The sequence below is a fragment of the Sceloporus occidentalis genome, unplaced genomic scaffold (assembly GCF_023333645.1).
Source record: "Sceloporus occidentalis isolate IW3139 unplaced genomic scaffold, rSceOcc1.0.p SCAF_1, whole genome shotgun sequence".
Classification (NCBI taxonomy): domain Eukaryota; kingdom Metazoa; phylum Chordata; class Lepidosauria; order Squamata; family Phrynosomatidae; genus Sceloporus; species Sceloporus occidentalis.
This window is the reverse complement of record NW_028316981.1, coordinates 64,001,453-64,027,063: the sequence shown is the minus strand read 5'-3', so window position 1 is coordinate 64,027,063 and position 25,611 is coordinate 64,001,453. Positions and strand designations below refer to the sequence as shown.

Here is a 25,611-nt window from a genome sequence, read left to right as displayed (position 1 = left end):
CATTTGCATGCATGGCTGTTGATGCATACAGTATCTGAAGGCAACATTGACATTTCAAAATAGGTCTTACTTAAGAGGCTATTTTAGCTACACTCATCTCTCTTTAACAGAAAGTAGTACAATGTGTAATCTTTGTGAAAAGGTCATTTTTAAAACTATCACAGGCATTTTGCACATTGTTTGGCAACAGATGGATAGTAATGCTTTTACAGGAAACTGTTTCACAGCTTACTATGTCAAAGCTAGAACCAAAATTCATAAAAATTTTCATGACTAAAAGGAAATATCATAGATAATATTTAAATGCAATGAACTTCTTTTGTCCTAGAAAATAATATGAATTTGTTTGAAACATACCTGCCACACTTTTCTCCTTAAAAAGCTCCCAGAAAACTTTTATAAAAGATAACTGCTGTGCTTATCTGCAAGTTTAAAATCTAAAGAAGTCCACAATTCAAACAGAATAGTAGTGAAGAGGGAAAACAAAAAGAGAAGCTACACTACCAAAAGCAGGGTTACTGTTGAGCATTAAGGAAAAAAAATAATGGCTACAGACAATTTACATGACTTTAAAGCAGATGATAAAGACATTCAAATATACATTGGCTCAGTCAATAAAATGGAGACCTTAGTCAAGAAATTAGACTAGAAGTTGAAACAGCAGCTGTGAAGGCACTAGACAGTATCCTGAAGTGTAAAGGTATATAATTGAATATCAAGGTCAGAATCACCCAGACCATAGTATTTCCAATTTCTATGTATGGCTGTAAAAGCTGGACAATGAAGAAAGCTGATAGGAAGAAAATTAACTCATTTGAAATGTCATACTGGAAGAGAATTCTGCAGATACCATGAATTGTCAGAAAGACAAATAAATGGATGTTAGAGAAAAACAGCCCTTAACCTTCCCTAGAAGACAAAATAACTACTAAGTGATGCTCACTGGGTGATACTGGGTCAGTTGCATTTCCCAGTCTAATCTACCTGAGGAGCAGACTTGAAGTCCCTGGGACAAAGTGATTATAGATATTGCAGATTACAGCATTTACAGATAAAATGCATAGATCAGAACCAGATGTCAATTTCCAGCTATTTGCACAGTTTTTATTTGTTTGTTATTTTGGACACGGTCTCAGGGACAAAAAACTGATCCCCCCATAACCAAATTGCCCTTCCCTATACAAATAATAGGAAAAAAATATTGAATTTTTAAGCAACATGACAAACAAAATTAAAGAACCTAAGAACACAGATACTCTCAGGGTTTTTTTAATGCATAACTGCAAAATGTTTGCATTAAGAGCCAGTGGCATCACTTTGGGGATGCAGTGGGTGTGGACCACACCAGGAATCACCAAGAGGGGGTAACAGGAATGCCATGGGCAAGCTGCTCTCACTGGTCAGTGAGCTCCCTCTGTACTTCTCCACTCCAATAAAATGGATATGGCTTCCTATCATCCCCTTTGTGACATCAGCACTGCTCTCAGAATGCCCGTTCTCACAAATTAGACAGAGGAGTCAGAGCCCTGAGAGCCAATTGGCTAAGGAGCATCTCCCTGTTAACCTTAATGGACACCAAAGCACTCATCTGACAATTTTTTCTGGAAGATGTCACAGGCCTGCTTGAACATTGCCTCACCACAAGCTACTTCCAGTTGGACAATGTTTCTATGAGCAGAGAGATGGGGTAGCCATGGGAAGCCATCTGAGCCCTGTGTTAGCAACTTTTATATGGAACACTTTGAAAAGCAAGCCCTGGAGACAGCACCAAAAAAGCCCACAACATAGTTCCAATATGTGGGTGATACTTTCACCATTTGAAGCCATGTAGAAGATCTGACTGTGTTTCTGACCCATCTGAACAACATCCACCTGAACATCCAATTCATGATGGAAAAAAGAAAAGGAAGGAACATCGTCATTCTTGGATATCCTGGTTATCTGCAAACTGAACCAACATTTGGGCCACACAGTATACTGAAAACCTACATGCACGGACAAATACCTACACAAGAACTCCAACAATCACCTAGGACAAAAATGAAGCATGATAAAAACATTGATAGACCGGGCAAAAAGGATCTGTGAATCCCACTTCCTGGAAGATGAATTGAAGCACCTAGACTGGGCTCTACAGGCTAATGGTTACTCCAACTCAGACATCAGAAGGACTGCCAGACCCAGAAAAACCCATAGAGGTGGAGACAACCACCCAAAGGGAAGGTATTTTTTTTTTATCATACATCAAAGGAGTCACAGACAGAATAAGGAAACTGATAAAGAAACACAACCTCCTAAAGATCTACAGACCGACCAAGAAAATCCAGCAAATGCTGCACTCAGCGAAGGACAAGAGAGACCCTCTCATGGCTGCAGAAGTCCACCACATACCGTGCAGCTGCAGATAAGTCTATATAGGGACACCAAACACAGTGTTCAAACTCAAATCAAGGAACACAACAGACACTGCAGATTGGATCAGCCAGAAAAATCAGCAGTGGCATAACATATTATAAACCAACCAGGGCATAAAATGCTATTTGAAAACACTGAAATTCTGGACCATGCCAACAACAATCAGGTCAGAATGCACAGGGAGGCCATTGAAATCCACAAACACCTGGACAACTTCAACAGGAAAGAAAAAAACCCAGTCCTGAAAAACACCAAAATCAAGACTCAGCACATGCATATGAACATCAACAAGGTCAGGGAAACCCAGCAGACAATGGACCACTATTTAAATAGACACAAATCCTCCTCACATATCCTCCCACCCTGAGGCCTTGCCATTCAACAACAGACCAACACAGAGATTAACATGTAAATCACTTCCTCTCAGCCAAGGGTCACACAGTATATATACCCCACTCTCTTCCATGCCAGCATTCTCTGAAGATGCCAGCCACAGATCCTGGCAAAATGTCAGGAATAAACTCTTCCAGAACATGGCCACATAGCCTGAAAAACCCACAAAACCCCGATAATGATAGTGTTTGGAATAATTATGTGACTTTGCATATTAAAAATCATTTAAAAAAATATCACAAATCATTAGGAAAGTCTCAGTGCAATTTTATGGATGTATATTATATAAGATGACAATGCTAAGTCATTTTTAAAGACAGCTTAAACCGTCATTTCAAGAATTTGTTTGATAGAGTATTTCTATGTAATTTCCTATACCATTTCCTTTCTTTTTATGGCAGCCAGACTGGTCATTTGGAGTATAATCTATCCACCATAAAGCAATTAAGACCTGTGTGGCGGAAATTGAAGCACACATTTATCTCATTTAAAACATTGCTTAACGTTATCTGAACCATCGATTATAAGTAAAACATACACACACAAATCATAAGCATTCCAACATATATAGAAACTTACAAATTTTGGCTCTGAGAACAGAACTGCATGACTGGCAGAATGACTGTTCTGAGTATTAATACATCACTTTATCAAATACTTAATTCTTTTGTAACTATTTTTTTCTTCTAAATTCCAATCTGTATTGGATGATATTGCCAGTTAAAAGTTACAAGTTCATTTTACTGATAGATTATCACAACTTCCAACTATTAATCTGTTAATGTCAAGGACAGCTCATTTTAAAACTACTTTGCTGAAAGTAAGCTAATGTAAATTTGCATTGGTAGGAACATTGGTACCTGACTTATGGGGAGTGCTACCAACTCCCACTCAAATACTAACCAGACCTGGCCCTGTTTTGCTTTCAAAATCAGATAAAACTGGACATATTCAAGGTAGGATAGTGGTACTTATCTAACAACTCAATCAGAAGGGCAGGTAATCTATACAATATTCTCAAGTATCAAACTTGAGAGCGGGGGGAACAGACTACAAACTTGAGACTTGAGCTCATAACATACAAGTCATTTCAAAGGTCACAAAATAAAACTTTCTATTTTAATTGTGGAATCACATTTTATACATCTCTGAAATCACACCATGATAATTCTGGGTATATTTTTTTAAGTCCCTTCTAGCACATTCCTTTTTGCTATTTTGGTTTCACATAACATCCCACCTGAAGGAGAATACTTCAAAGCTTGTGAACTATTTTTTGCAACTTTTGGATTAGTCCTAACAAAGCATTTTTCTTTTTCTCACAGCTGCAAACATTTTATAAATTAACCAATATGTTCTGTATTGTACCTTGTAAATTACAAAATAATTTGTTAGCTTCTGTAAATCATTATTCTCACATATTAACATTTCCTATATAAAAATGCTTAAGCCTCACATTAGAATGCTTGCAGATTTTGATGAGTGGTACCATGGTCTGAGCACTGGACTATAACTCTGGAGACCAGGGTTCAAATGTTTACTCAACCATGGAAACCCACTAGGTAACCTTAGGTTAGTCACACTCGCTGAGACTCAGAAATCAAAAACAAACCACCTCTCAACAAAGATTGCCAAGAAGATGCTGAATTCCATTTTTGGAAGAAGGTAGGAAACAAATCCAATAAACAAAGAAACAGGAGGAAGAAACTCGTCTGGAACATGGCCACATAGCCCAAAAAACTATAAACAAAGAAACAAATAATAACCTTATGATAAATTCACCTTAGGATGCATCTGCACTGTAGAAATAATCCAAGTTGACACCGCTTTAACTGCCGTGGCTCAATGCTATGGAATTCTGGAACTTGTAGTTTTGGGAGGTATTTAGCTTTCTTTGGAGTAAATCAGATGGCCTGAAAGGCCCATGTATTTTGAGCCTCTGTCAGGAAGCTCTGGTGCCACAACAAATTACAGTTCCCAGAATTCATAAGTATAGAGTCATCACAGCTAAAGTGGTATCAAACTGCATTATTTCTGCAGTGAGGATGCAGCCAAAGTTATATTTCATTTGAAGAGGATACATAAGAATCTCACTTCAGACAGCAAAAAACAAAGTTGGGATGACTTTATAGAAGAAAACAAGCTTGATTATCACATAGCCCTTAATATGCAGTCTCACTTGAAAGTAACTAATTATGCTAAATGCTATCAGTTGGGACAAAAACACCAACACACATCTCTGACTGGAAGTAAACACATTAAAATATCTCAAGCATCAGTATTCTGGAAAACAAATTACTTTTAAAGAGCAAAGCATTTTTCCTTTTCTTTCTTTCCAGCAGCAGGCAACTCAAATCTAAGCCACAGAGAAAACAATTGTATACGACAGGGAAGGGATATATGCACATCTCCGGATGTTATCTGTGCACTTTTCTCTAAAATAACTTCAGAATTTTCTTTTCCCTCAAGTACAGTAAATCCCATTCATATACATTTTTTAAAAAAAAATAAATCTTAAAATAAGCTTGCTTGTTATTCCTAGCTAAAGCACAATGACTTTGGCATGCTTAAGAAACTAGATGACAGTAATCTTGTATTGTCAAAAGAACTGTCTTTGTAAAATGTTGCAAAATTTAAAAAATCCTTTTTATTTATAACTATTTACACAGAGACCATATAAGAAGTGTGAAGAATTGAAGAACATACCTGATGCTTCTTGAACTTTCAGTTTCAGACCTGTTAAATAAATAAATAAATAAATAAAATTAGAATACTAATTTGAAATCCCCCATAAGGGGGTAGCTTGTATCTCAATATTTATTGGTTGCTATATTTTGATATATTTGCTCTCAGATGATTGCCAGTACTGATATGCAAAGATATGGACACTAGAAAGAAAGTGAAAACTAAAAAGAAATGCTCATGGTGAACACTTTGAAATGTGTGTAGTTTAGCAATACATGACTAGTTGGAGTGGGATATGCATTTCAATAAGCAACCAGCTGAATGCAATGCAGTTAGATGAAAGCATCCACTGCAGGATATGCTATTTAATGTTTATCTAATTTATTTCTGTAGTTCCTGATCCTGTAATTGATGTTTGTACAGATGTCATCTTAATAATCTATACAGACTACATTATATGATGTCAATAAATTCAGATTTATTGAACAAAAACATTAATTTCACACAGTGCACACAGGGTTAGTATAAATCATAATGACTAGGTAATCTGGGAGCTGAAGTCCAAGAACATCATGTAACATCACAAGGTTCTTCTATAAACTGTAAATGTCTGTCTCCTTTCCCAATGGAGAACATTAATGGGTCACAGCTAAATATGTACAGTTTCATTACTCCTCTGTTTTGCTTCTGGAAGGCTATCAAGTGTCTACAAAGATACACCAAACTTCTATTTATTTCCTTATTTTTTCTTTCATCTTTTGAAGAAGTGTGGTGGAATCTCCTTTTTTGGAGGTTTTTAAACAGGTTTGTTGGGAGTGTTTACATTCTGTGTTCCTGCATGCCCAGGGGGTTGGACTGGATGGCCTTGAGGTATCTTCCAATCTTCTCTGATTCTATGATCCTTTGGTATCAGGACCATATACAATAGACATAAAAATATAAATCACTATATAATACAATGAAATAATGAAATAATCTCAAACAAAAATTGGGATTTTAAACAGTTATATTTCTCAAATCACTACAATCAAACTTAAGTGAAAGAAAATATGTTTCTCCCCTCAAAACAAAGAGGTAGCAATGTAGACTTCCATTACCAAACTCCACAGGGTTTTGTAAACATGCAGAGAGCTTTTGATTCCTGTCCTTTTACAGCAGCTTCCCTGGCTGCATCCAAAGCTCATGTTCAAGCTAGAAGAAAGGGGGATGCCTTCGACTATGGCAGCATACTCCAAAGGTAACCACAGGCCTGATCCAGAGAGACCTCTTTTTTGTTCTATGTTCATAATTTTGAATAGTGAGATTAACATCATTCAAACCAACAAAACTTCAATGTTCCTAAATAAAAATAGAATGCTGATGCAGCCATTTGACAGAATCAGGCAAATGATCTTACATTTCCTCCACTGGATGTTCCTCTCACTCATAAAATATTAAAATTGTATACATTATTAGTGACACAGTAGGCAAGTATCTGTGTCTTCAACTTCTGAAGACAGTATGATCAACATATATTAATTTATTCCTGACTACTTCCTTTTATACTTTGAACAGGAGTAGAATTTAAAAAAACAGATTTGGCAGGAAGAATATCACACAAAAAAGAGAGGTACCAACTGGTTGTATCTTATAGAAATCTGGATTTTTAAAAAAACTGTACTGTTTTCAGCTTACTCTGTAAGTGAGAAAGGGTGTTCCAGATTTCCTCCTCCTCCTCTTTAGATACTACTAACCAGTTGCTAAATTCCAGGAATTCCCTTCCCTGCTTTTGCTGCTGTCACCCTCTCATTCTTCTATTTTTTAAAATACATATTCCTAATACTTCCTGCAGGTTCTTTCCTGTCACACTATATTACAGTAAAATAAAATAATAGCAACCCTAACTTTCTCCGCTTTACCAGTATGCCACACATGGCACATGGTTTGAATGATGCAACTAGATATCCAACTGGATATCAGCAATAAAACATCTGAAAACCCCATATATCTCACATGGATTTCATCCCAGTAGATCCAGTCTGTTCTTTATTTAGAAGCAAGGAGAAATTAATAACTATGATGGGGTATTTTACCTTAGCTGTGGTCTGCAACTAAATGAAGCAAATTATCTGCTAGGTTAGAGCTGTCCATGGTCCTGCTGATACAGATTCCTCAAAGTTGAAATCTTGCTGTTCTACTCCCTCAGAAGTCCAGGTTCACAGCACTGTCATCTATTTATTCCTTCTACTACCTCTTAACCATCACTTATATTTTTAAAAATATTTTCTATATATTATATCAAGATATTCACAGTCAAGCTGTCCAACTCTCTAGTCTAGAAAGAACCAATGTGAAAATATTAAATTCAGTAAAGTGCATTTTAACTGTACATTAAATAGTTGCTACTGACAGGCATCCTTTAGAACAGAACACATTTTTGACATGTCTACTCAGTTGGACAGGAGCCACGTTAGCAGCAAAATATAATATTACAGTGATAGTCGCACCAAAGCTATCATTATTCTCCTAGCACAATCTAAGGCCATTTCAAGTGTAGATGTCTCAAGGATCAAAAAATAAAAACAGGATAAAGACAATAATGCCAACAACCTTGAAACTAAAGTTAAATGCTTAGTCTCTAAAGTACAAAGACTACATGTACAGTAATCCGAGCCTTGACTTGTCAGGAACAAAAAGAAACAAATATTTTCTTTGTAGATAAGCTTCTAATGTACCTTCTAGAATATTGAAATTTGCTATAAATGTTTACCTCAGAAAGAAAAAATGATTAGTTTAAAGTACAATTCCCAAACTATTTTGTGAGTTCTCCAGCACCTTGGCACCCCAAAGATTCTGTTTTGCTTAGCAAAAATAGGGCACGATGACAGTTGTACAAAGCCTTCTGCTGGCACATGAGTCTTAAGACTTTCTTTGAAATTTTAAATACCACCCTCCACATACTATATATATGTTTCAGGCTGCTAAACCTCTTCTTGTCCTATTTTATGAACCCTCACTGCATTTTATTAACCTTCACTAACTCACTGTACTGTTCAACTGGTCACAGAAACAGAGTAAGTGGCACTTTCCTCCATCTACCATCATCAAATAGTTGTTTGATATTTCCACTTGGCAATTTCACTGGCATTTCAGAACCAATACATCCAAAATTTTACATCTTTACTCACAGCCAATCTAATGTTCTTAGTTGTAAACAATTCCTGTTCTTGCAAAAGCCATGAAGCCTTGATGTTGTGTTCTTTTTTGACCTTTCCCCCCTCTGTATTCAGCAATCTACCATGTTATGTTACTTTCTTCACACCACTGCCAGTCCTCACTGTCAATTGGGATGAGAATGCTGGTACATACTTCTAGTGTTCCACTGTCTCCTCTCAGTCCCATCCACTGTATCCAGCATCCTGTTCCCAAAATCACCCAACTCTCTCATTGACTGGATTGTATGGTGCCCTTCCTTAAATCATTACAATGGCTTCCTGTCCAATACTTGATCCAGCACCAGTAGTTTCAAAGCCTTCCATTGGCTTGACTTTTGGATTTCTCTCTTTTTATATTCCAGTATAGTACAACCCATAAGCTTTGTTCAGACAACATCAGATGTCCAAAGGTTTTCCACTGTCTCAAAGGACTCTGCCTTTTATTCTCTGTCACACAAGCTTAAAAGAGACAGAACACTTGTGATACTATCAAGCCTATTTCCTTCAAATGCTTCCCAAAACCCATTTTATTCTCAGTGCCTTTGGCACAACTTCTACCTTTCCATGTCCAACTCCAATGGAGGGCAGTTTTGACCTTCCAAACGTTGTTAGACTGCAACTCCAATTACATGTCAGTCTTGCTCATACTTGCTATGGCTGATGAGGTTTATAGTCCAATGTTTGGAACACCCTGCCATAATGTAAAAAAACAACAATTTGCAGCGTATGCAACTATAGTAGCATAGAATTATTTTTCTGTGTTTTCCTAACTTTGCTTTCCATCCTTTTCCAGTTGCACAGCAAGCACTATAAGGCAGGGACCCATCCCTTATATGCTACAAACTCTCATGCACAGTGATAGTCCAATAGCAACACACACACATAATTATATTTTATTTCATTGGCACACAGTACAATTTACCATAAATAAATCTTATCAATGATAGCAGAAGGCATAAAAATATTGTTCATCAAATCACAAATAAAACCAGAAATTTAAAGCTCATGTATGTTTTCATGATCACGCTTTAAAATGTAGAGGCAGTTGACAACAAATAAAAACAGGAAAATCAGTAGCTGACATACTCCAAGTAGCCTTCAGAAGTTACCATGGAGGAGGGGTGAGAACTGGGTGTCCCCCTAGACCTGTGATGGTGAACCAATGGCACGTGTACCAGAATTGGCACGCAATGCTATTTCCCTGATGCGTAGTGGGGGGAGGACGAAGAAGAGGTGTGCGCCTCTTCCTCCTCCTTCCCGACCCTCCCCAGTTTCTTCTCTGGAGGCAGCTGGAGGCCAGGGACTGTGTGGGGGAATGAGGAGAAAGAGGCTCGGGCCTGTTTCTCCTCCTTCCCAACTCTTCCTGGCTTCCAGCTGCCTCTCCAGAGGCAGCTGCTGGTGGGGGATGGCGCAGGGGGAGTAAGTAGAAGAAGTACATGCCCTCCCTCCAGTCCATCTGCCTTGGTCCAGGCCTCAGAGGGAAAGATGAACTCCAGGACCTGATCCCCTTCCCCACAACCATCCCCTTCTCCTTTTGTGTCGCGTCTTCTTAGATTGTAAGCCTGAGGGCAGGGAAACGTCTAATTAAAAGATTCTATGTACAGTGCTGTGTAAATTTACAGTGCTATATAAATAAAGCTTAATAATAATAATAATAATAATAATAATAATAATAATAATAATAATTCCACCTCCTTCCCGCCTCCTCCTCCCCCTCCCCCCGAGCCTTCAGCTGTTTCTGGAGAAGCCCAGGAGGGTGGGAAGAGAAGTCCCGCCCTCAGAAGGTGGAAGTCCCACTCCCCAGAACCAGGTAACACTCAGTGCTGGAAGACCTTTTAGTTTGGGCACTCAGCTAAAAGATTCACCATCACTCCCCTAGACATTGCTGAACTCCATCTGTCACTATTGGCTATGCTGGCTGTAGCTGCTGGTGTTACAGGTTAGCTATACGTCAGGTTGCACAATCTTCATCTTTTAAAATGAAGCACAGGAGTACAGTGCGCCCTTGCCTTATGTCGGGAATCCATTCTGGACCTCTCTGTGTAAGGCAAATAGCATGTATGCTATTGAAAATAATGGGGCTCGTGCATGACGCACGTGTGTCATTCCAACCCCGTTGCGCAGCTTTCAGCGTAAGCCATGTAAAAGGCACCCATGTATGATGCGGGCACACTGTACTTACTCTTTCACAGTTGAAACTCTTTCTGATAAGCTTAGTATCTTTTATTTTTAATTGCATAAAAATATTTCCACCCTACTCATCATCTAAACTGCTCAGAAGTGGCTCACAACACCAAATCAATCTTTAAAACAATAGCAAACAAACAGCAGTATACTGAACCACCAGCAAGAGTATCCTACAGGTTGGGAACAGGGCATGCTGCTAAAATCCTGCATTGTTTTCAATTGTCCTTTTCAGTTCAATTGTTGTTGTGTGCCTACAAGTCATTTCTGACTTAGGGCAACCCTAATGTGAACCTTTCAATCCAAATTTTAAAAAATTAAAATATATTTTGACACACATCATTCATTGTAGGTACACTGCATTAACCACTTCTATTTTTGGGTTAGAATTTCCTGAGTTAATAATTTTATACTGGAAATATGGACCTCCATTTTATTCAACAGAAGGTTATACGCAATAGGCTCAATAAGGGTAATTACAAATGAAGAAACCAGTTAAAGGAGTACAAAGTACAACAGTGAGAAAACAGAAGACACAAATTATTTCAGCAAAAGCTTGGGAAATTTTATCTGACATTCTCAGTTACAGTGTTTATTATTTATTTATTTATTTATTTATTTATTTATTTATTTATTTCCTGCCTTTCTCCCAGGGACCCAAGGTGGCTGGTTTAGTAAATGATACAAATATATGAAATCAAAGGATTTCACAGCTGGTGTCCATAATTTTCTGTTGCTGGGCTATGCCTCTGCATTCTGGAAGAATTTATTCCTGACTTTTCACCTGCATCTGTGGCTGGCATCTTCAGAGGGTGGTGGCATGAAATGTGTGGGGTGTGTGTGTATATATATATATATATATATATATATACACACACACACACTTGTGTGACCCTTGGGCCTTGTCATTCAACAACAGACCAACACACAGATTAATACGCAATCACTTCCTCCCAACTAAGGGTCACACAAGAGAGTGTGTGTGTGTGTGTGTGTGTGTGTGTGTGTGTATCTCACATTTCCATGCCGCAGCCCTCTGAAGATGCTAGACACCCATGCAGGCGAAGCATCAGGAATAAATTCTTCCAGAACGTGGCCACGTAGCCAAAGAAAACTATAGGCACAACCATGATTTTGCCATAATCCAACATGAATATTAAATATTTTATTTAACTACTGTTGGGAACTGAATACACCATTTAAATAGTGCTCAATAACTGCCAGTCTCCAAAGCTAATAACTATAGTAGCATTTGTTTAAAGCTCAATATATGGATTGCTTAACCAAGCTTTGCCCTCTAGAGGGTCATGCTTAAACATAGCTATAAAGAGAGATGTGAATGTGGTGGCATTATACAACCCTAATTTCATTGCTGATGTGTAGTCGTTCTTTTGAAATGGGGGGGGGGTGGAATTTGGATTCCTTTTGGTACTTCAGTATAACACTTGGTTTTGCACAATATTCAGGACATTGCAAAAAAAAAAATTACTATGAATACTGAATACATACATTGGGTCCTTCCCTTATGCAGGGGATCCATTCCAGACCCCCCTCCCACATAAGGGAAATTCCATGTATGTTTGTGCCCCATTGCAAATAATGGGACACACACTTGTGGTGTGGTGTAGCATGCATGCTGTTTACTTCAGTGTACAGGTAAGGTGCACCTGCATATAGCATAGGCACACTATATAACTAAAAGCAGAAGGCAAAAGAAATCTTGCATATTCAAAAAACTTTTTCTTCAATTTATTTAAATGCTCATTTAAACTTCAGAAATAACCTAATCCGGGTTGTTATTATTTCATAGAAATCATAGAATTTTAGAGTGGGACGAGATCACAAGGGACATGCAGGAATACAAAAGCAACAGATAACCATCCAGCCTCTCGTTAAAAACCTCCAAAGAACCCCCACCACTCTCTGAGGTCTTCCCAGAATAGATCCCAGCCATGTAATGCTCCCCCCACAGTCATCTACAAGTGAATACTGCCCACCATTATTTTATTATTGCAGTATTGTTTTTAGATTTTTATCGTCTGTAATTTTAATGGATGGAATTGTTTAATCCTTTTTAAGGGGAGGAATTGTATATATTGTATTTTTTTAAAGGTTGTATGCCGCTTTGATTGTGGAAACAAAAAATGGGATATAAATTAAAGTGTTATTATTTTATTTATTTTACATATTCCACTGTCAAATAGATCTTACCATCAGGAGGTTCTTCCTAATGTTTGGGTAGAGTCTTTTCCCATGCAGTTTGAATCCAATGCTCTGTGTTCTAGTCTCTGGAGCATCAGAAAACAAGCTTACTCCATCCTCAATATGACATCCTTTCAAATATTTAAATATAGCTATTGTGTCTCTCTAAGCCACTCACAAACCACTCCTCATAGGATATGGTTTCCAAACCTTTCACCATTTTGGTTGCTCTTTGGACACCCTCCAGTTTGTCCACATCCTTTTTGAACTGTAGTGACCAGAACTGGACACAGTATTCCAGCTGATGTCTGACCAAAGCAAAATAGAGTGGTACTGTACTATTATTTCCCTTGATGTAGACATTATATATTGTTACAACCTAGAACTGCATTAGCCTTTTTAGTGCCACATCACACTGTTAGCTCATGTTCAGCTTTTGGTGTACTATGACTCCTAGATCCCTTTCACATGTACTGTTGCCAAGCCAGGTGTTACCCATCCTATATCTTTGCATTTTATTTTTACTGCCTAAGTGTAGCACCTTACATTTCTCCCCGTTGAATTTTATGTTGTTAGTTCTAGCCCAGCTATCTAACCTGAGCCTGGTCATTTTGAATTCTGAGCCTGTCCTCAGGTATTAGCCACCCCTCCTAATTTGGTGTTACTTGCAAATTTGACAAGCATGCTCTCTATTCCATCATCTTGGTAATTTATTCTTATTCATATTCACTAAGATTAGCTAACTTGAGAAGCCCTACCTCCATTCCAACTGCTACAACAGAACAGCAGCCAGGCACAGTTCCATCTTGCCTTGAATTGCTCCCCCCATCCTAACTGGCACTGATTTGGCCTCAGAGGTAAAGAAGAACAAGCATTATCTTGCCAGACCCAATTCCCTCCCCTACTACTATCCCCTTTTGCACATGTGTCCTGTCTTATTAGATTGTAAACTGGAGGTCAGGGGACTGTCAAATCAACAATTTGTAAACCACTCTGGGATCTTCTTGGCTAAAGGGTGGGGTATAAATTCTCTAACTACTCTCGATTTATGAAAGGCTCTTTGGATCTGATAGCAGTCTGGGAATAGAACGCAACAACCTACCCCAAATGTATTCCAGAGGGAGGTAGGCGGCTGCTAGAGAAGAGGGGCTTTGTAGAAATTAGTTCTCCATTCTCTCTGCAAAATGTTATGGTGAAGAGGCTGTTACTGGAAAGGCAGTGTACCTCTGGACACACAGTGTACCTCTGGACACATTAATTTAATGTTCTCATTAAATCTGGTACTAATGTGAGAAGCCATCAAATAACCACAGTGTAGCATTTTCATGTTGAAACAACAGAAAATAACCAATAGTGAAGGATGAATGCATAAAGACTTTATAAAAGAAGGTGTCAACCTCTACTATAACCAGCTTCCAGACATATCATTGCATTCACACCCTTTGTTACATTTTTCTAGGTTGGTCCAAAGCCTGTTTGCATTCGTTTCCTTACAAAATACAGTGGACCCTTGTTATACGCTGGGGTTTGGTTCCAAGATCCTCTGTGTATAACAAAATCCGTGTATGCTCAAGTCCCATTAAATATAATTACATAGTAAAATGGTGTCCCTTATAAAAAAATGAAAAATCAAGGTAAATTTATACTTTTTGGGGACATTTTCAAACCATGTATGCTTGAATCCGTGTATAAAAAATCCGTGTATAAGAAGGGCCGACTGTAAACGACAGTTTACTCCTATCTCTACCAAAATGTCCTCAACAGTCAGCCTTAAATATTCCCTTTATACCATAGTGTTCATATTAAAAAAACAGGAAGACACCAGACAGTTCTGTCTCAAATTACCAGGAGTGGGCCTCCAGCTATTCTGACAGATATTGTAATTTGACAGTCCTGCAGCCCTCATACTGTTCTAACACTATGACCCCGAAATAGACTGACCTTATTGACAGTGTGCCATGGTTACTCATCCTGTTCACATCCAAGCTCTGCCTATGGAACAGACAGAGCTCAGAATTAATTCTTAGAATTACGGGTTGAATTAATGTTACTAGTGATTTCATGTAAATTAACTCTGAATTTAAAAAATGCTTTAGTGAAGTAGACTAGAGTTGTGAAGTTGAAGGCTTCCATGGCTGGCATCCATAGTTTTTTGTGGGTTTTTCGGGCTATGTGACCATGTTTTAAAGGACTGTATTCCTGACGTTTCACTAGCATCTGTGGCTGGCGTCTTCAGAGAATGCTGACCTGGAAGAGACTGGATACACACACACACATATACTGTATGATCCTGGGTGAGGAGGAGTGATGTTAATCTGTGTATTGTTCTGTTGTTGTTGGCCAGGCCTCAGGGTAGGAGGATACACACACACACACACGTGCATATACATATACATATATACCCACTCTCTTCCAGATCAGCATTCTCTGAAGATGCCATCCACAGATGCTGGCGAAACATCAGGAATAAACTCCTCCAGAACATGGCCACATAGCCCGAAAAACCCACAAAAAACTATAGATTAGAGTTCATTAGAGTGGGTGCCTCTACCTCTGTCTTATTCAGGAAAAGATAAAGGTCTACTGCCTCTCGAGAAGAAATATTAGAAATGGAGGGAATGTATCACATGACTCTGTTGTTAGGTAACATATATGGAGGAGCATGGGAGGCAGAATCTGTGGAGTTGCAGAACAGCTGGGTTAAGAAGGGCGGGGGAGAATGGATAGAACAAAAAAGTGAATAATTTATTAGAATGGTTGTTGGATGGAGTAGTGATTTCTTTGTTCCCCTCTCTGCTCTTTTTTTGCTGGAAGGCAAAGAACTTATTTACACAGGACTTTGGCTGTTAACTGGACACTACAAAAGGTCTTTTAATTGGTGTGGTCTGTCTTTTTAAGTCATATCATCATCATCATCATCATCATCATCATCATGCTTTAACTGCCTTTTTAACTGGTTTATGTTGATGTTTTTAATTCAGTTGCTTAATTGTGCTTCAACCTTTGTAGTGTCCATTGTTTTAACTGTATTTGGTTGTAACTTATGTTCTGAGCTCCCTTGGATGCCATACTGGAAGAAAGGAAGGCTAAAAATCAAATAAATAAATAATAAATTGTAGCCAACTAAGACCTTTAATCAGCCAAGGTCCTTTCAGAATGTAAGACCATTTAGGCATGAAAGGTTGATGTCTCCCCTACCTCTGGATGGGAGGAAAGTGTTTGGAAACTTTCTGGGGATGGGGACAGTGGTGAATTATGACTTGCTTCAGTAACTTCTCCTCTATTGGTCATATAATAATAATAATAATAATAATAATAATTTGTCTTATTTATATACCGCTATTCCAAAGATCATAGCGGTGAACAGCAAGTAAGCTAATTAGCAAGTAAGCTAATTTGCCCCCAACAGTCTGGGTACTCATTTTAGCGACCTCGGAAGGATGCAAGCCTGAGTTGAGCTTGGGCCCTTTTGCTGGTCTTGAACTCGCAACCTTGTGGTTTTGAGTAAATGGCTGCAGTACAGGCATTTTAACCACTGCGCCACCTGGGCTCCATATTCCTCACTGGTCTCTACTGTGCATTACTAAAATATACAATTATTATGTAATATTATATGGGGTGACCTGCAACATATGTGCATTTCTTCGCTGTGGTGTACAGTGCTGGGATCTTTAATAATTAAGTCAAAAGTCTTCCCCTCCCATTTCTTGCTTTCTTGACTTCTTTCCTCACAACCCCCCTCGTTTTTTTTCCCCTACACATGCGGTTGCCATGGTCCTGGCACAAATGGTGCCAGCACGCTCATGCAGCTCCCTGAGGCTTGTCTCTTTCAGGCCTAAGACTACTCAGAAGTAAGTCTTAACTTTAATCAAGTGACACTTACTCCCAGGTATGTAGCACAGGATTGCTCCCTCCATTTCCAATAAGCCAATTTTTTCCATATCCAACAGCAAATTTCTTAGATCTGCAGGTATATTCCTTCCAAGCCAAGATTCATTCATTCAAGATAAATGCAAACATTTCAATATTTCATTAGCTTTACAATACAGACTTCTGAGATTTAAATAAGTATTACAGTAAGATGAGTGCAGAGAATGGGATTGTTAGATCTTAAACTAGAGATGCCACAATCTAGCTCCTGCATGCAGACCATATCCTTTACCACTAATCTTTGCAGATTACTCTTTCTAAGAGTGAGGTAGAAGAACGGATTCAGCCATGACTATGTTCAGAGGTTCTCAAAAGATTCCTAATGAAGAATTCTCCACCCTTCATTTAGTGACTGATATTTGTATGTATTCTTACTTCTGTACTTGCAGTAGATCAGGGCCTTCTAACTGAAATAAAACAACTTATTAACCTTTAACCAAGAAGGCATTTGAGGTGTGAGTGAAGTGTACATGTTGGTGGTACAGAAATATAATAGAGATGCAGACAGGTGACAAAAGGAGATCTCACACCATGGAAAAGCCTCTCCCAACTTGACAGTTCCAGGTATATTGGAGTTCCATATCTTCCAGGTAACAATGATACTATGGGCTTTAAAGTCCATAAGGAAAAGATATTCCAGGTTGGAGGGTGGCAGCTTTAATAGGCAAAAAGAGCCCTTTTGAGGGAGCTAATAATAAAATGTGTTTCCCTAAAGTCAAGATTGACAGCCTCCATGCCATTCTCTGTAAATTCCATTACCCAAAACATCATAGTTTTTTTAAATCAATGAGTTAATTAATGAAAATTAAATGAATTAAATAAATGCAATCATTAGTGTTTGCTGTAATGAATTATTTAAATATTTAATGTGGTCAAATGAATTTTCAAATCTAATGTTCCAATCACTGGGAACAAGTTCTTCATAACCAGTGTCCCAAATAAACACCAGTGAGTTTTAGTTGCAAACAAATATATGATGGATATATGAGCCATAGACCATATTCACTGCAAGAAAGATCATCCACCACTGCCGATATCTCATACAGCTATTTGAGGTTCTCTCCCATCATTTCACTGAGTTTATTTTTCTGTTGAAACTGAGTCCTGAAATTGGAATGAGAATTGCTAGCACTGTTGAACTGAATTTAAATATTGCATTATTGGATGTGCACAGATTTGGTCTGCACTGCGTACATGGTTGCACAATGGAAAACTATGCTGGATCTCTCCCTTGAAGGATTTCACTTCAGAAATTTATTTCAGCTAACACAATGGACCTTTCAGTAAGACAATGAAGATTTAGGCCATTCACAGTGAAAAATCAGTAAGAAATTACTAGGTTGAATTATGTTCTTTTCTATTGTCATCATAATCTGTGTTATAATAACATACATCTTATCTATTTCATTAAAAAAAACCCTGTGTTTCCTCTTAAAAACAAAACAAAACTATTTCTAATAATATTCCATGGTGTGATCTCTGTGAATATGGCTATTCGTTGACCATGTGGACACTGATTCCCAATGAAAGATATTTAAAATTTTAAGTTGATTGTCTACAGAAGGTTACTGTATTATCCAGCTTATCTAAAAAGCAGAAGGACCTCTTCAAAACTTGAAAGTAATTATTATTTGGTAGCAGCTAAATTGCTACATGAGCTGCATGATTTAACTCAAGAACTATCTGGTCATACAAATAAAGATATCTGGAGATCTTTGAAAGCTCAGTGTTAGAGGAGCCTATAATAGGAGTTTTCTGTATTTCAATTTGTAGGTTCAATTTGCATTCTCATTCTCAGGTCTTCACATTTAAAAGGTTGAGACTTAACCATAATGACTTAACTGCATCAATAATCCATAGACAATGGATTCGCAGGTGAAGATTAAATGACACTTTATAATCCATGCTGCAAATCTCTTAAGTGTCAAAGAGCTTTTGGGCTTAAAACAATCAGCAAATTATTTTGCCTAAAGAAATTACTAGGGAAAATACTGAGATAAGAGGAATTTTCAGTACACAAAACCATACTACAAAACTACTTGGCATAATGCGAAAGGGTAATTAATGACATAGATTTTACTTGAGATGCTTTATAAATACATTGAAGATATATGAAGAAATTTGTCAAGAGAAAAATTTAAAAACCAATAACCTAAGCAGCCACAAGATTCAATTACATCCACTTCAGGGGCACTGACAGAGAGGATTACACCATGTCAGCCCAGCTGGTTGGAGATTTAGACAAAGATATTCTTGCTTAAGACATAGACAATGTTTACTGAGCTTCTCTCTCATATGATAACCCTTCTTTTGCCTCCTCCTGGTGCATTCTTGTTGGCCTAAATCTATTAGTCCCTAGTAAAGTAGATGCACAGAATCAATGGAATTTATGTAACTGTGGAATTACTCAGTTCCTATTGATTTGCTCTAGTTGGAACTAACAACTGTATTAAGGATACTGTTGTGGATAAATATACATAATGGAATATCACCAGAAGATACCTTCCAATTCAGAAGGACAGAGAAGTATTCCTACTGCTTTATAATGATTTCCTTTGATGGAAAGCTAGTAACAGTCTGAGTTATGAAGAAACCTTCCTTTTATTCTTGGGAGAACCCTGGGGTCTTAAACAAACCACTCTCTTTCAGTCTCAGTTTTACAGTAAGATAGTATTGGTATGCTAAGCATTTTTAACATTAAAGTGTCATATAGCTACTAATACCTCGATGTACAGTTATTCTGCTTAAGGAGGAAATCTGTCCAAATACCCCTAAAGGCACCAAATCCAGTCTGATCTTGTAGGCTAAGCAGGGTCAGCTCTGGTTAGCATTTGGATGGAAGACTGCCAATAAATATCAGGTGCTGTAAGCTGTATTTTAGACGAAGGAATTGGCAAAACCACCTCCAAATATTCCCCTTGCCTATGAAAACCCTATGAAATCCACAAGGTCACCAAAAGTCTTTATTAAAGCCTATAGGCTAACCTGATTACTCAGTGACATTTTAACTGCTTTTTAACTGTTTCTAAACTGAAAACTAATATATTTTTAATATTTTAAACTTTTGTAGTTATTTACAGTTGATTTTATTGTAAGCCAGCCTGAGATCTTTGGGTAAAAGGCAGGATATCAATATTTCAATAAATAAATAAATAAACAGGAGAGTTGAAGGCATGCATACATGCGCGCGCGCACACACACAACCCGGAGGAAATAATGCTAGGGAATCCTACCTTAAGTCCCAGGACCAGATAAAAAGTATGAAATACTGCTAAAGTACCATATCACATTTATTATTTTCTAGCACACTGTGTTTACTTTTCTTATCAACTCCTCAGTACCCAGAACCTATTAGGGGGGCTGTAGTTATCAGTTTGGAGTGGAAAAACTTAAATACTTAAATACTACCCTCAATTAAATTATAATGGACTTGGAAATAGGAAGATGTTGTCTATAAGAAAAAGTGGTATCCTCACTTGTTGATGCAACATTTCTCCATTTTTCATGGCCAAAAGAGAAAAATAGAACAAAAAAACTGGAAAGCACATATTCACAGTAGAAGAGTTGAAGGAGGCATTTCAGCCTTGCCACAAATTGGCCTTCTTCATGGGCTGTTACCAGAAATTTCTGGAGTTGTAGTCTGCACTCTCAACAAAGTGGACACTCCAGAATACATCTGGAACAGGGGGCTGAAATATACTGCTAATCAGGACCTGAAAGAAAATGTATTCAAAATGGTTTACAGATGGCATCTTTCCCCTCATAAAATCTCTCTGATCTATAAGAAAGTTAGTCCTATATGTTGGAAATGTCAAAAAACCACAGGAACTTACTACCACATGTGGTGGACCTGTGAGATTGCAAAAAAATATTGGATATGTGTATATGAAATAATTGTGAAAGAGTTTAAAATTTCAATTCCTTTCTCCCCGGAAGTGTGTTTATTAGGGATGTTTGAAGACACTGCACCTGTGAGATACCGAAGATTATTATTCTACCTATTTACATGTGCAAGAATTGTCTTTGCTAGCTTCTGGAAACAGAACTCCGCCCCTTCAATAGAGAAATGGTTAATGAAAACTCTCGAAATGGCGGAGTTGGATAGAATGACCTCTTGGATCAAAGGGAAAAGTGAAGAACAAGTAATAGAACAATGGTTACCATTTAAGGACTATATTAAGAGAAGATGGCAAAATATTTTGCTAGTCTGATTAAAAATCACGCACCATTGGAAGACGGGACTAAATAAGCATTCCCATATCTAAGTTGCTCTGGAAGCAGAATATATTCTTCCTTGGAAGTTAACTAGTGTAATAGAAGAGATTTTTACCCCTCTCTTTCCTTTTGCCGCTTTTATTTAATATATGAATTATGGAAACAAATATACTTTGTTAAAACTAGAAGCTTTATTGTAAATACAAAGGAGCTATCTGTTTATACTGGAGGGGGAGACATATGGAAAGTCATTTAGAATTTACATATTGTATAAGATAGAGAGGAGTTTGCATAGCAACAGTCTATTTAAACAAAATTATAACTAAACTATAGTGAGGCGCCCCAAAAAGAGACGAGAAAACGTAAAGGTACACTCTTCTTAGAATTACACCTAGGGAAGTTTCATACCCACCCTTTGTTTGGAGATCAATGTCTTAAAGGGAAAATGGAAATAAGACATAACATAAGAATCCAATACTGGAAGATGAAGTTAACTGAGTAATAGGAAGCACCTTTATGTTAAATGTTATTTTAGTCATGTCAAGGAACTATTTGTTTTGTCAATGTGAAATATGTTGTTTGTATATAAGGTTACGCGCCTCAATGTATAATGTGTATAATGTTGTATGAATGTTTTTGTGTTTGTTTGAAAATGAAAATAAAAATTAAAAAAAAAAAACAAAAAAAACAACAAAGTGGACACTCTGAGTATTGAAGGAAGGCATTGGACTTTTTAAGATAATAAAGTTTGCAGACCATCAACAGCAAGTGGAACTTCGTTCTTTAACTCTTCTACCATAAAGAGAAAAATATCACTCCGAATTTTCTTGGGGTTTTCTTTCACATTTCTTTTACACTTCATACAGTTTGTATGTACTTGGTAATTTTTATATGGTCTGGTTTTCATGTGGTCTGTTGATTTATTTAAAAAAATGTATCTATAGTTTTTTGTGGGTTTTTCGGGCTATGTGGCCATGTTCTAGAAGAGTTTCTTCCTGATGTTTCTCCAAGAATAAACTCTTCTAGAACATGGGCACATAGCACAAAAAACCCACAAAAAACTATGGATGCTGGCCATGAAAGCCTTCACATTGGAAAAAATGTATCTAATAGCTATCTTACCTCTTGGGCATTTAGTTGATCTACCTTTTTCTGAAATAGCTTAATGAGGTATCCAATAGTTAAAACCATTTTGCTTTGCTGTGTTTGTCAGAGAGTGTGTAGGCAAGCTCCTACATCCATAACAGAAATGCAAGTATGCATTGGAAAAGCTCTCTGATGCCACTTCAAGCTGGCCACCTTCATGCTCTCTCAAGAGCCCATATCTTGATTAAAATATTTCTGATTTGTGTTTTTCCCCATCCTCTCAAATGGATAAAAGCTTGTATTTATATTCCCAAGTTAAGTTTAAGAAATCACTGCCAGGATTTCAAAACTTTTATACTTAAGCATTGCTTGAACAAAGAATATGAGCTTTAGAATAGGCATACAATTATTTTATCTTCATAGTCTTTCAGATGATTTGGTGATTCTGGGATGCCTGTTTAAAGATTGTGCTGGAAGGATAAGGGAATGGAGCTGCTATTTTTGTGTGTTGCAATGTGAATGGTGGTAGAAAAAAACTGCTGCAGGAAGCAAGGGACACTTCCCAGGACACAATGAACTTTTGCACCATTCACATTTGAAAGATCTTTTGAACGACCAATTAAAAGACCAATTTTTGAAAGACCAATTGAAAAGCCACATTTGAAGTACCAAGTGAAGCTGTAGTGAACTCAGTCAGGGCCTTATGCCTCCTCCTTAGTAGAGGGCAATTTGTACCTCCAGAGAAGATTGCTGACTTATATGCTAGTCCACACAGGCATTAGCCACTTAAAAATCAGAAGCATTCATGACATTTCTGTTGACAATTTACTGTTATCTTCACTGATCACCATGGCTTTAATAATAAACTAAACATAAATTCATGTTACATAAACTGTTACGTTAAGCAAATAATTCCTGACATTTTATTGGTATAATAATTCTAACCAGAAATGGGGTATTTGAGAAAGAGGCAGGATGGGAAGAGAGCAGACCTAGACCCAAGTCTCAGCCTGGGAAAAGGGTGGGGTATAAATAAAAGCATTTTATTTATACTGTAACGGACTCTTATCTAATGACTCAAATTATTTGCTGCTAGTTTGAGATTTCAAGCCTCAAGAATTGCCAATTTAATGGAGGACTTTTTCTGAATAGATATTGGACATTGTTGCATATCTTCTTGAAGTGGTATAGTTAGACTATATAGATGGATGGGAATTGTGTAGCTATTCAGAAAATGCCCTCCATTAAACTGGTATGGCATACAGCTTTAAAACAGTTACCCTTGAGATTTATCAGAAACATTACAATTCACTTAGAGCATGTATATCTATATATGTTGCCTTAATATCTGATAGATAGGCAATTCTTGACACTTGAAATCTCAAACTAGCAGCAAATAATTTTGTAAGGAACAAATTATCAGAACAGACACTATCTGTATGGAACAGGAAAAGGAGTGTTAAATGAAAAGACTCCATCATGCTAATGCTTCCTTTTCCCCAGAAGGGGCAAAAATTGTTGATTGAAAAGTAGCCTGATAAATCCTTTTAAAGTCAAGAATCATATTCCATTGAGTCATTAGATAAGCGTCCATTACAGTATAAATAAACATTAAATAAAATGGTAATTAGACAATTCATAGTATTCCTTTTTAATTTTCATATATACTTTCTGAACAGATATGCCTTTTCTGTATTGGTTTGCTATAGCAGATCATCATTACTAAAAGCTGCTGAATGCCTTTCATTTAATGCACTAAACTATTACTAAGTTGCTAAATACTGGGTCTAGATTTTTTTAAGAGACCTATGTTGACAAGATATTAAAAGGCATTATCCTCTCTTACTGTGCCATGAAACTCCATTGGGATCCACTACATCTGTATACATATATTAATTGATCTATTTAATTTTTTTAAATCCATTTGCAAACTGTTTTTTTCAGAGAATCACTGCAAAGTGGTTGCTTTTATCTAATTATTGAAAGTCTTTTCAAATGGGAAACACTGCTTGGAGCCATGATGCATTCCACCTCTACTATAGGCATAACTATAGTAGCTTGTAATTGCATTTACCCCCGAGCCTCTCATAAGCTGATATTTCTTTAAAATATATATTATTTCCTATTTACTGTGTATGCATGTGCCTTCAAGTCACCGGTTGACTTATGGTGACCCCATGAATTTCATGGGTTTTTTTTTTTAGGGTTTTCTTTTGTTCTATTCCTTCTGCAAAGATATAGACTATAGCAGCTGGTATTAATTGGCAGTCTCTCATCCAAGTACTAACCAGAGATGACCCTGCTTAGCTTGCAATATCAGAGAGGATCTGGTGCTTTTAGGGTATTTAGGCTCCTGTTGTTAACTACATGGACCATAAATGCAGATGCATTCAGTTTTTAAGTGTGTATCTTCATTTCTGTGAAACTGATAAAATATGTATACAGAATGCTTCTTCTATGTTCTCTGATCCCACAAATAGATCTGTCTTCTGTCAGGGACTTTGCAAGTTCCCTCAAACATTAAGTCTGGTCTTGCTGAGTTTGAAAATTTTGTGTAATTCCATCAGTTTCTTGCACTCTCAAAAATGTCTGGAAAACTTGGAAGGCTGTGCCACTTGTGAACAATTTTTATAGCACTTGAGTAATCCTAACAAAAAAGCATTTCTCTCTCTCTCTTTTACTACTTGTGGGCTGCATAGTTTCTTTGCTTTTTAAATAAAATTTAAATAAAATTTTGTGTCTTTCAAAGGTGTCAGATTTCTGGCATGCATTTCTTTCCAGATGTCATAAACACTAAAGATTTTGACCTTAGTTTTAAACACCTAAATCCTACATCCTCTCACAATATACAATAGGTAAAGGTAAAGATAGTCTCTTGACATGAATGTCTAGTCATAACTGACTGTAGGGGGGAGTGTTCATCTCGGTTACTAAACTGAAGAGCCAGCATTGACCAAGGACTACTCTGGTGGTCATGTGGCCAGCAAGATTGCACCGAATGCTGTTACCTTCCCACCACAGTAGTACCTATTTATCTATTTGCATTTGCATGCTTTTGAATTGCTAGTTTAGAATAAGCTGGTATTAGTGACAGGAGCTCACCCCACCATGGGACATTTGGGCCACAAACTGCCAACCTTCTGATATTATTATTATTATTATTATTATTATACTTTATTTATATAATGCTGTAGAGTTACACATCACTGTACATACAAACAATAAAATCGATAAAAATGAAACCTGCAATTGTGTACATTCTACAAAATACTTATAAAATAGATAACAATACAAGATAGAATTAGAT

General features: G+C 37.2%; 1 protein-coding gene across 3 annotated transcripts in view; it reads right to left on the bottom strand.

Moving 5' to 3' along the window:
* Positions 1 to 25,611, bottom strand: part of IQSEC1 (IQ motif and Sec7 domain ArfGEF 1) — a 479,651-nt gene that overhangs the window by 388,723 nt on the left and 65,317 nt on the right. For all 3 annotated transcript variants that reach the window (XM_089523108.1, XM_089523116.1, XM_089523111.1), the window contains exon 2: positions 5,515 to 5,544. In XM_089523108.1, the coding sequence (XP_089379234.1) occupies positions 5,515 to 5,544 (30 nt within the window). The remainder of the gene's footprint in view (positions 1 to 5,514; positions 5,545 to 25,611) is intronic.